General features: G+C 39.4%; 1 protein-coding gene across 2 annotated transcripts; it reads right to left on the bottom strand.

Annotated features, from left to right (window-relative positions):
* Positions 1-1,673: 1,673 nt before the first annotated feature.
* Positions 1,674-9,062, bottom strand: pik3ip1 (phosphoinositide-3-kinase interacting protein 1). 2 transcript variants are annotated; one of them, XM_067439265.1, is made up of 6 exons: positions 8,812-9,062; positions 8,433-8,546; positions 7,928-8,044; positions 5,836-6,030; positions 5,665-5,743; positions 1,674-3,126 (listed from the first exon to the last, which is right to left on the bottom strand). In XM_067439265.1, the coding sequence occupies exons 1-6, from the start codon at positions 8,879-8,881 to the stop codon at positions 2,910-2,912; spliced, it is 792 nt and encodes a 263-aa protein (XP_067295366.1). In that variant the 5' UTR covers positions 8,882-9,062; the 3' UTR covers positions 1,674-2,909. The 2 variants fall into 2 exon arrangements, with proteins under 2 accessions (XP_067295366.1, XP_067295365.1); XM_067439264.1 differs by having other exon boundaries at positions 7,928-8,047; positions 8,812-9,061.
* Between the last annotated feature and the right edge of the window lie 3,083 nt (positions 9,063-12,145).

The following is a 12,145-nucleotide window of genomic DNA, read 5'->3' as shown; positions in this document are numbered from 1 at the left end:
CGATTTGAACAGAAATGCTTCAGTGGCGCAAAGTAGATCTCCACACTCCAAGATGTACGTTTTTGACGGAGGCGTCCCAGCGATAAAGGTTCGGTCCTGTTTTGGAAGCAGCCGGTGAGTAAAACTGCTTCAAATGTCTGTGCTGTTGCTTATCGTCAGGGATGTAAACATCAGTAAACAACACGATTGCGTGCTTCGTCATTCAAATGCGCTAAGGGACTTCATTGCTGTTCTATGTATAACGTTACACTACTAGTCTGACGTGCAAAACCGTTTTGCTTGCTACTGCTAAGGTTTGGTCGCATACAATAGTCCATAAACCGAATGTCCTCATAAACTGAGAGTAAAGACAAATGTTGACAGGCCACTAAATACAGTACATACCACAGAGACGGACGTCCTGCTGTTGCTGTTTCTATTTCTGCCTCTGAATTAGATTCTGGATCATATCTTTGAGCTGAGATCGATAGCAAGGGTTTCTCCACGCTTGAGGATGTCACCGCTTTGTCATTATTTAGCTCCGCCCACACGATACGCCTCGGTTTTTCCGGAAAGACTCAGTACAACCCATATTTCTTTTACAAATATAATAAAACTAAAGACTTTTCGGAGATGAAGGATGCAATACTACTCTATAGGTACTCAAGATTGACTGATTTCACTGGACAGAAAAGTTAAATATAACATATGCCACTCTGCTCTATGGTCGGATGAGTTGTATAGCGCTTTTCACTGTATGGTACTGCTCGGTTTACGTTAGCTCGCATCGCTCGTTAAGATTCGGTTTGGTTTTCCAGTGCCGCTTTATTGGGTTGGATTATAGAATGTAGCTCGGTATGTGGATGTTTTTACTTTTCAAAGCAGGCTGATAGCAGCAAAACAAAGTACTGCTTAAAAAAAAGAGAGTAGGTAACTTACTAAGTTACAATGACAGCATCACTTGATTTGCTCGACAGCGAATAAGGGTCTCAACCCTATCACAAAAACATATAACGGACGATTCTCTCTGAACAATCAGTGATCTGCAATTCTGCAGTATTTACACGTCACTTTTTAGTAACTACAGTACGCTTGGAATCTTAACCAAAGTGGTACTGTTAAGTGACAGTACAGAACCGCACCATGCAGTCGTAAAGCACCAAAAGGTGAGCCATACCAAACTGTACCATTTGTAGTGCGATTTTTGATGGGGACGCACCTTAAAGAGTCGTTTTAAACCCAAGTGTTCAGAGAAATGTCATCTTTTCTGAAATTTAGGGTCCTTCAACAAACGGAGTAGCATTAGCATACACAGCGGGGGCCAGCAGAGAAGGCCCTGACAGCCCACCATATATATATATATATAGATAGATAGATAGATAGATAGATAGATAGATAGATAGATAGATAGATAGATAGATAGATAGATAGTTGTTTTTTTGTTTTTTCAGCAAGTACTCTGTAGAATAGTCAAAAACGACAGTTTAAATAAAGGTTTGTGACCCAGCTTCTTTGTACTTTCAAACAGCTACTATTTGTTAATAATAATAATGAGCTGATAATACTCTAAATATACTCAGTACGCAAGTAATCCATTTGGAACTTTTTTTTTTTGCTCGTGAAAGGCTAATAAGACATACTTTTGATCTGTAAAATATGGCAAATACTGCACAAAAAATTTAAGTATGACAATACAATTTCAAACTGAATTTATTTCACAGCAGTACAAAAACCTGCCAAAAATAAAAATACAATATTTTCTGGAACCTTAAACCGTTGTACAGTCCAATAAACCATGGGGAAACAAATACATACATCAAAAAATAAAATAGTCCCATTTCATAAACTACAGTCTCTTCAAAATGAAACCATAGTATATTATTCTAATACATCATCTTGCACTCTCTTTCAGTCTCTGAAATCTATCGCCTTAATTGAATAACATCCAACTCTTATACAACCTATTTCTCAGCAGTTCATGCTTCAATCCACTGTCCTACTTCAGCCCATCTGTGGTCAGGAACAAATGAACATTAATACAAAAACATTTTTTTAACCAGAGACCACGAATCAGAGCCATTCTGATTGGTTTGCTGAAGTCATGACAGTGCTCACTTGCACTCGATCAGATTGTGGCCACAGAAAAAAAAGAATACATTCAAATGTAATTTACTGAGGCCAGATCTCTGGAAAGCTTTCTTCTTCATTTAGTCAAAGCCTTCACCTGGCTTACCTCTAACGTCCCGGGCCACATGATCTGCCTAATGAATATGGATTTCTGGAAACGAGCTATCAAAGGCAATTAACTCAAATCGCTCTAGCTGCAAACCAAAGCTCCAAATAGAGTGAACAGTCCAGCTGTAGAGCAGCAGATGCTAACACATTTACAATTTCAGTTTCAACTCAACTGCATATGGAACAAAAACAAAAAAAGGCAGACAAGAAGATAAGAATGGATTGTCTTCTCTTTCAAACCACCAGATCATCTGAACCACCAACACTTCTTAAGAAGACACGGAGCAGTTAACGGGACAGTCGCCCTCTCAGTTTAACAAGCAGGGAGTATTCATGCCGTGATGATCTGCACGAAATTTACTTTTTTCTCCACAAGAATCCCTGACATGCATATTTATACACAACCACCATTTCTCCTTTTCCAGCGTATCCCCACTTGTCCTAATTTCCCCAACAGCTTTGTTAAGGAAATAAGGACACCGTCTCTGTTCCACACACAAAAAAAAAATCTTTCCACCGCTCTCTCAGGGCACATGCCCTACCTTTACCATAAAACCGTGCTGTAAATGCAAGGTAAAGAGAAAAGAGACGACAGGCAGAGGGAGGTGGACGTGGAATTTGGTCCTTTGAGATTCTGCAGCGCTGCATATACATCTTAACATGACGCCTGTCGAGGCGCTCATCCTATTCCTCCATCAGGCTCCGGGGGTCCCCGCTGTCCCCATAAGAGGATCGGCCCCCTCTACGGGCTCCTGAGTGGGGGTCTGGTTGTTGGGTTCAGCCATGATGACGATGGTGTTCTCGTCCACCAGCTCGCAGGTGGGATTGGCGAAGGCAGAGAGAGGAAGAGTGATGCGATGCATCTCGCGCTCGTAAACGCGCTGCTCGTGCTGTTTCTTGAGGTCACGACCCCTACGGGATGAAAAACAAAACCATTTTGCTTCATAGCCACACACAAATGTATTTGATCTAGACTTTAGTAATGTTTTATGACATTTGTTAACTGATCAAATAATAGAATGAGGTCAGAGACCACCAGTGACAAAGTTTTGCATTCATAAAAAAAAAAATATTTAAAAAATAACAAGTAAAATGTTTTGTAAAATAGATGTTTTAAAATTTATTTTGCCATTTAATTTAAAGTGTTGTACAGTGCTGCTCAAATGTTCATCCTGTGTACAGTATTCTATTTGAAATCACAGTGACGCACTAAAGACAGAAGGAGTGATTTGTGTCAAGTATCACCTATTTTTGGCGTCAAGATATAAATGTGCTACTGTAGAGAGAGAGAGAGAGAGAGAGAGAGAGAGAGAGAGAGAGAGAGAGACAGACCAGGTCTAATTCCTCATTCGCTACCAAGCAAGAGGTGGTTGTCAATAAACGCAGGGTTCCTAGAAGTGGTCGAGAGAGACCATATGAGAGCTGAATGCTGGACACATCACTGTTTATCCTTCCTTTCACTCCATCTCTCTCTCTATCTCCCATTGAGGCAGTGCACAGCAGACCTGCGGCATGTTATGCAACCCTCCTACACTTCCCCAGCACTGTCTGCTGTGAGCTCTGCTTTATCAGAACTGAACTGAGCGGAACCATCTTAATTTCTCTTTTTAAAATCCACAAGCTCTCTGGCAAGAAGTAAAGCATTTGGTTGATGAGTAATGAAAACTCTGAATATATAAGATCCATGTGCGATTACATCATCGCATGTTTCATGTGGGTGACATTGTCTCTAATCCCACTTCTCAGTTTAACAGCCTGCCTCTGCTTATTAATACTCAGCCAATTAATCGCTGGAAACATGATGACATGTACACATAATGAGCTGACACACGACCACGTTGCCAAAGGCTATTCGGTAATCCAAACTCCTTAGAAGATAGAGACGAGTTTTAGACCTAAATTCAGATGTTGAGTGTCATCTATTCTGAGATGTTGAGAGGGTGAGTCACATGACACCTATCAAGGACATGTCATATCACCCCAAAAAAAAGAGCACAGTTTTTAGTGTTTGTAATAGTGCCTTTATGATGATTTCTGATCAATTATGATAGAGAATAATGGGAATAAACTTTCCTTGAATGTCATTAAAATAAGGCAAATATCACATGGTCCGAAAATAAGATTCATTCGTTTTCTTTGACTTTCGAGTGAAATGTGATCAAGACAGACATTTCGCACATATCATGGCTTAAAATACCTTCATTTGCAGCACATTTGGTTCATGGCAAGTTCGTTTTGATTAGAAATGTGTACAACAATTGATATCTCTGAATATCATCTTTCAGAGTCTTTTTGTTCCTCCCCAAACTCAACAACCACTTCTAAACATCAGAACAACTCCCTAAATATAGACAGTCAAGATGCCTCCAATATCTACACGCACTCACCATCACTCTCTCGTGTGTCTAATGGCATTAAAGTGACACCGACACTCATGTTAGGCAAACATGGTATGCGATTCCAGATAAAGCCCTGCCTTGTGATCCGACATTTTATTCCCTTGGAAGCATGTAGCAAACCCAATGACATCCTTTATCTCCATTCTACATACAGCACCTCCTAGCTAGATCAAAACCCCAAAAATCTCAAAAAGTTCAAACACTATCCCAAACAACTGCTCCCCAGCAAAGAGAAACAACATTTTTTGTGAATTGTACACAGCCAAAAAAGGTGGTTATAACTGGATCATTATTTTAGTGATAATGTTTCTAGCACCAAAAATGATGCACCTCTTAATGAAAATAGATGTTGTGATGTTACTTCCATCAAGAGGTGCATCCATTTTTGGTCAAGGTCTTGTATTGACAATGCAAGAGTCAAGCCCTCTGTAAAGTCTCCTCCTGCACATCTCAAAGACTTTCAATTAACCTAAGGTCTGGACTCAAAGGTGCAATCATTTAACCTTTTCTTTCACACTTTTAGATGTATCTGATGTGTCTTCCTACATGGTTGTTTAAAGGGTTAGTTCTCCAAAAAGTGAAATGATCTCATCATTTACTCAGCCTCAAGCCAAAACTTTATACTTTCAGCCAAAGACAGTTATATTAAAAGAATACCCTGGCTCTTGAATGAGTGAAATGAGTGAAAAGGTGAATGAGTGAATAGTAACGGAGATGTATTTTTGTATGGAAAATATCCATAATTCTAACTTTATAAACCAGAATCTCTGGCTTTGGAATGTGTAAAAGCCACACACTCAACAAATGGGGGTTAGAGGAACTGTTGCAAAACATATAGAAACAATCCCTGCAATAATAATTCAATCATGGACTCTTGAGCACTTGCCTATTTCATTCCGAACAGCGACTTTATTTGGCAGGGCAGTGTATATTAAGGGCCAAACATCTCCAGAGTCTCCTGAAGTGCCTTTCCTATTGATCATATATGTTGTCTATTCTCTGTTCTCAATGCACACTGTGATGGAACATTGTGTTTTCAGGTTATACTGACCGCTTGTAGAAGTATCCCATTGTGATACCACCTCCAAGAAGGATGATAATGGCCATCATGAAGACGGCGAGGACATAACCTGACAAGGCAGGAAAGATAACCAATATGAGCATGAACATCTTGGTTTTCAGATTTAGTTTGAGGTTTTAATCATCTCATCCCAAGACCTACCAAGAGTCCCAAGGTCTTTCTTTTTCTTAGGTCCACTCCTGGCCTGCTGGCGCACTCCCTTCACAGGCTGCACCGCTGCGCCCTCCACCTGCGAGGGGAAGGATTTTGCGGGCTCAAAGGTCTCCACCATCCTTGGGGTGAGGCCCTGAGTGGGGACAGTCACCTCTGGAGCCGTAGCTTCTGTGGAGTTTTGGTCTGTGGGTGACAGATGAACAGGATATGAGTGTTTTTCTGCTTTTTCTCAAGCTGCATCTGTACTGCTAATGTAAGTCAGCTCTGCACTCTCATCAGTTAACAAGTCCATTGGCATCACACCATTGTACTAAACTGTGGTCTGGGAGTGAGTGCTTTAAGCTTAAAATTGTCCCCTCTACTAGGATTGTCTTTTTATAATGTTTAAGATGTTTTTTTTTTTGTAATAATAATAAAAAAAGACTAAAGTTGCAATGTAACATGCAGTATACAATGTTTTTTTTTTGCATATTGTGACATACAAATATGAGGGAAATGGATGGGAGCTTGGTTTTATCCATGGGTTGTTGAATAGATGGAGGCAAATCTGAATGCGAGCTTGAAGTTGATTGTAAGAAAGGGGCAGGATGTAAGAGGACTAAATGAATGGAGACGTCTGTAGTATGTCACCAAAGAGAAGATCAAATTTGTCTTTTAAAATAAAATATACAGATGGATGAATCATTCACAATAAGATGGATTTCATGTCAACTTTAAAACAACAACAACAAAAAAGGATTTTGGCCCAAAAACATGCTCTTCACAAGTATGTGTACACAACCACTCATTAAAATGTTCTCATTATGTTCTGAAATGAGTCAGAATGCAATTCGCAGAACAGATAAAATAGAGCGATGGAATGCTACTTCAAACAAAGCTTTAGTCTTTACTAGACACAATAGGCGAATACTAGGATAATTTGTTTTTTCTTTTCTTTTTGAAGCATGTGTAATGAGATAAAGTGGATGTGATGTGTTTCAGAGGTCCCACAGGAAGAATTCACAGTTGAGAGCATTAACATGTGCCTCAGTTGCTGTCCCAGCCCTCTGGATTTTTTCCACCTCCTCGACTCAAAAAAAGTTGTTTACACACTCCAGCAGAGTTAAAGAACATGAGGTCACAGCTCAGCTAGCCAATCAGTAGCTGTCGCCGTGGTGTGCATGTTCCTCACGGCCAATCAGAAGCACAGAGGGGGAGGCCTTAGCCTTCAGCTGCAGAACAAGTTTTCTTGTTTGTTCCTTTGTCTGTCTCAACTGAAGAAGGCTCAAGGCTGATGAGAAGTCTAGACTTGTATTATTGTTGAACTTTTTTGGGTTGTTTATCTGTGTTTATCTGTCTTAGCAGCATGTTGAGTCAAAAGATAATCCCATCAGTAATGATCAAGTAAATTGCATCAGTGTGGTTTAAAATGGACCAAATGGCCTAGAGGTCTCAATAACAGTTCTTCTTCAAAGGGGGAATCAGCACACTGCTATACTGTTTTTTTGGGGGAGATAAAAAGTGATAATGTTTAATTCAGCTGTAGTTTGTTTAGAGTAAGCTAAGGGAAAGGCGAACATATTAAAATATTTGGCGCTGACCTAGTTCACCCCCTGGAGGATGCTTGTTTAAAGCCCTTTTCTTTTTCCCAGGAAATGTCATATTTTTTGTGCAGCTTCCTCCAGATTGTAAGACTAAATGTAAGACTAAAAGCTTGAGAATGTGGAAAAAACCCAGTAGCATGTTAGTAAGACCCAGTTGTGAAATGCCAGAGAAAGACACAAGTTAAATACCGTAAATCACTTTCAGAAATCATAATTAAATTTTGTGCAGGAGTGTTTATCTCCCTCCCCGCCACCAAAACCAAAAGTGATTGATGCTTATTTTCATTACAAAAACTTAATTTAACATCAATAATTTAGGCTACATTTATATGACGATTTATAAAAATTGCTGAGAGAGAGAGAGAGAGAGAGAGAGAGAGAGAGAGAGAGAGAGAGAGAGAGAGAGAGAGAGAGAGAGAGAGAGAGAGAGAGAGAGAGAGAGAGAGAGAGAGAGAGAGAGAGAGAGAGAGAGAGAGAGAGAGAGAGAAGATGGATACCTTGGCATATCTTAATATCACATGCTTCTTTTCTGGTTTCTCCACTGGACCCAGAGACATAGCACCAGGGCTTCTCTGAACCATCTGGGTTACGACAGAAATTGTGATTCCCAACATCTTCTGACAAGAAGAAAACAAAACAATTAAACCTTTAAATAAGTTTCTATATTTTCTATCACAACATTTCTGTTTGAGTAAGTGTTTTTGATTGTAGTGAGTGTATCCCAGACATGGCCAAGTCTGGATTAGGGAATTGTGATTGCTCAGCTTTTTGAGTCAGGGCTCATAATATCATCTTGGCGGCATGCCCTCTTTACATAAACATAATTTACTAAATCTATAATCACAAAATATTGACATATTGACTAATTAATGAATAAAATCTGTTAATATGCATTAATGTACATATCTTAGCTTGATTTCCTCAAATAGGCTACTTATTTCTCAAACGTTTTGGGGTGTTATAGACCTATAGTAAAAATAAACAAAGATATCAGGAGGTTACCGGTTTGTGAGTCTTTAAACTTCAGGTTTAGAGTCTTCCAGTTGAGACAAATGTTCCCTGCAGATGACTTCTGTTTCATTCCCCTGTAGCTCTCGCCATTAGATGTTATACACTCTGTGGGAAAACAAATGAACTTCATGTGATTTAAAAGACTGGTTTCAGATCAATTTAATTTGGAATAAAGCATTCTAGTTACTAATTCATGTTTAAATAACTGCAAATGCATAAAACCACACGTTAATAAAAACACTATTATGAAGATACGATTTTTTTTTAAAGATATACAAATACAAAAGGGTGATTTCCTTTTCTAAACCAATTAAAATAACGCATTTTCTTTTAAAGAAAGCTATTGCAGCAAATTGAAATAGGATCTTACCTTCAACAACAGACGAGCTGCTCACCAAACCAGAGCTCAGTAGGAGTGCAAAGTGAAGCGTCCGAAACATTTTTATTCGTCGATATTATTAAAAAGAATAACAACTATTATTCATGACAACTCGACATAAAACCGCTTTGTTTTAATGAAAGAGCCTGTGGTGAATCGAACCACACTGCTCTCCAAACACACTGCAGTCGTGCTGTTGTTTTGGGGTCTGAGCTGGTAAACAGCCTGAATGGACTAATCGCAGGAACTCCCTTTGCAGTGACGCGTCCTCCGGGTCCTAGAAATAAGCAGCTTCCCTGATATGATGGTACATGTGAATGATGATACATGGACCAAATGACCACAATGTTCCAGCAGACAATCGATTGTGTTTGTACATTTTAATATACACCACATATTATTAACTGGTATGAAAAAAAAAAAAAAATCAGATCAGGCATAACATACAAAATATTATTATCCTAATATTGTGTTGGTCCCCCTTTTGCTACCGAACAACCCTGCCCCATGAAGCCATGGACTCCATTAGACGCAAAGTGTGCTGCATCTGGCACCAAGATGTTAGCAGCAAATTCTTTAAGTCCTGTAAGTTGCAAGGTGGGCCCTCTATGGAACGGACCTGTTTGTTCAGCACATCCCACAGATGCTTGATTGAATTGAGATCTGGGGGATTTGGAGGCCAAGTCAACACCTTAAACTCGTGCTCTTCAAACCATTCCTGAATCATTTTTGCTTTGTGGCAGGACGCATTATCCTGCTGAAATAGGCCATAGTCACTAGGGAATACCGTTTCCATTAAAGGGTGTACGCTCTGCAACATTGGTTTGCTCCAAGGTTTCCTATAAGAACATTGCCCAAATCATCACAATGCATCCACCAGCTTGCCTTCCTCCCATAGTGCATCCTGGTGCCATGTGTTCCCATGGTAAGTCACGCACAGGCACCCAGCCATCCACACAATGTAAAAAAAAAAATTATTTATCAGACCAGGCCACCTTCTTCCATTGCTCCATGGTCCAGTTCTGATGCTTACGTGCCCACTGTTGGTGCTTTTAGCAGTGAACAGGGGTCAGCATGGCATGGGCACCCTGACTGGTCTGCTGTCCCATACGCAACAAACTGCGACGCACTGTGTATTTGGACCCCTTCCTATTAGAATCAGCATTACCATGTTTTTTTGTTTTTTTTTTAAGCTACAGCAGGTCGTCTCTTTGATCGGACCACAAGGACCTCAATGCTCCCCACATGTATCAATGAGCGTTGGTCGCCCTTGACCCAGTTGTCCGGTTCACCAATGTACTTTCCCTGGACCACTTTACCTGTCAGGAGACATAATGTTATGCATGATCGGGGTATATGTATATATAAATTACACTCAACTAAAGGATTATTAGGAAAACCTGTTCAATTTCTCATTAATGCAATTATCTAATCAACCAATAACATAGCAGTTACTTCAATGCATTTAGGTGTGTGGTCCTGGTCAAGACAATCTCCTGAACTCCAAACTGAATGTCAGAATGGGAAAGAAAGGTGATTTAAGCAATTTTGAGCGTGGCATGGTTCTTGGTGCCAGACGGGCCGGTCTGAGTATTTCACAATCTGATCAGTTACTGGGATTTTCATGCACAACCATTTCTTGGGTTTAAAAAGAATGGCGTGAAAAGGGAAAAACATCCAGTATGCAGCAGTCCTGTGGGCGCAAATTCCTTGTTGATGCTAGAGGTCAGAGGAGAATGGGCCGACTGATTCAAGCTGATAGAAGAGCAACTTTGACTGAAATAACCACTCGTTACAACCGAGGTATGCAACCACAACATGCACAACCTTGAGGCTGATAGGCTACAACAGCAGAAGACCCCACCGGGTACCACTCATCTTAACTACAAATAGGAAAAAGAGGCTACAATTTACACAAGCTCACCAAAATTGGACAGTTGAAGACTGGAAAAATGTTGCCTGGTCTGATGAGTCTCGATTTCTGTTGAGACATTCAGATGTTAGAGTCAGAGTTGCAGGAGCATTTTCTATGTGGAGCTCTATGTGCGTGGGATTCATGGTGCTCCGGTTTCCTCCGCAATCAAAAAACATGTTGATGTGAATGTGTGTGTGTCAGAACTGAAATCATGGAGAGGGTTGGGGTTATACCACACACTTATTTATTGAATTAGTATTGACCTTTTCAAATTTTATACAATAGTTATAATGTATCAAACTCAACTACTACTATTATTGTAGTATACTATGAATAATTAAATCTTTAATATTATTATGCTTCGTAAAGTGATAATACAACAATTATATATATATATTTTTATATGATAAAATATATGAATATTATTAGCATATTTTCTGATGAAAGCTATGTGCCTGAATGAGCTTTCATGCAACATAGAGTTGCAAAGAATGAAAAATGATCATTACAGCACCATCAATTCATTCACACCATACATCCTTAAACAAATCTGACATAGCAGAACTTCATTAGGAGATCAGGGAACAATGAGCACCTCTATTATTTACAAGGAAGCAGAGGGATCCCTGAGGAGACACTATTAAAAGGAGAAAAACAGTGTTGATTAGTGATGACACATCGGTGTAGGCTATTGAGCTTCTGAAACAGCTAGATAAAAGACACATATACACACACTTTGTTCATGGTCATGCTCTTTTTGTTAAGATTTTCTCAGTGGTACATTCTGGACATTCCCCTTTGTTTGAAGTACATTCCCTTTAAGCACAGTACAAACCATTATAAATAACAGCTTTCTGTTTAAAAGTTCTGCACTGTTCGACACAGTAAGATCAGTGTCATGTTTTTTTACGGTTCAATATTACTTTCCAAGTACCATCTTGTCTTCTCTTCTGTATCAGATCAGACTTTTATGAAATCTTGGAAATGATGTTGAGGTTTTCATGGCATTTTAAAGCATGGAAGCAAGTAATCTGATTTAATTAGACCAGATAGTTTACTTCCTTTCCATGGTACCGGTTAACTGACCTACTTTTATTTTCCAAGGTAATTACACAAAGTTTCCAAAGTAAAATTGGAGCCAAGTTGCCAGCTGTTTTTTGTTGTTGAGTTGTGCCCCCAAAGCAGATAAGTGTGAGAGAGAACAGATATTCAATAACTACACTGTTGCTTTGTTTTAAATTTGGTTGATTATATTGTTGCTATTTTAGAAGCCCAGCCATTACTCCTAGTTGTTCTGGATTTCTACTTATGAAGTCCTGTTTGACTGGTTTGTTTTTCTGGTTTTGTGTTAATTGAAAAAAATAAAAAAGTGAACACATTTTGAAAGCTTTAAGTATACACCACACATGC

Source organism: Pseudorasbora parva, chromosome 3 (genome assembly GCF_024679245.1).
Source record: "Pseudorasbora parva isolate DD20220531a chromosome 3, ASM2467924v1, whole genome shotgun sequence".
NCBI classification, from domain to species: Eukaryota; Metazoa; Chordata; class Actinopteri; order Cypriniformes; family Gobionidae; genus Pseudorasbora; species Pseudorasbora parva.
The sequence above is the reverse complement of the archived record's forward strand: the minus strand, read 5'-3'. Positions and strand labels throughout refer to the sequence as shown.

Coding starts and splice junctions, on each gene's coding strand:
- pik3ip1 (XM_067439264.1), bottom strand. CDS start 8,881: ATGTTTCGGACGCTTCACTTTGCACTCCTACTGAGCTCTGGTTTGGTG. Junction 8,048..8,432: donor GTTTAAAGACTCACAAACCG/GTAACCTCCTGA, acceptor TCTTCTTGTCAG/AAGATGTTGGGAATCACAAT. Junction 6,031..7,927: donor TGATATTAAGATATGCCAAG/GTATCCATCTTC, acceptor TGTCACCCACAG/ACCAAAACTCCACAGAAGCT.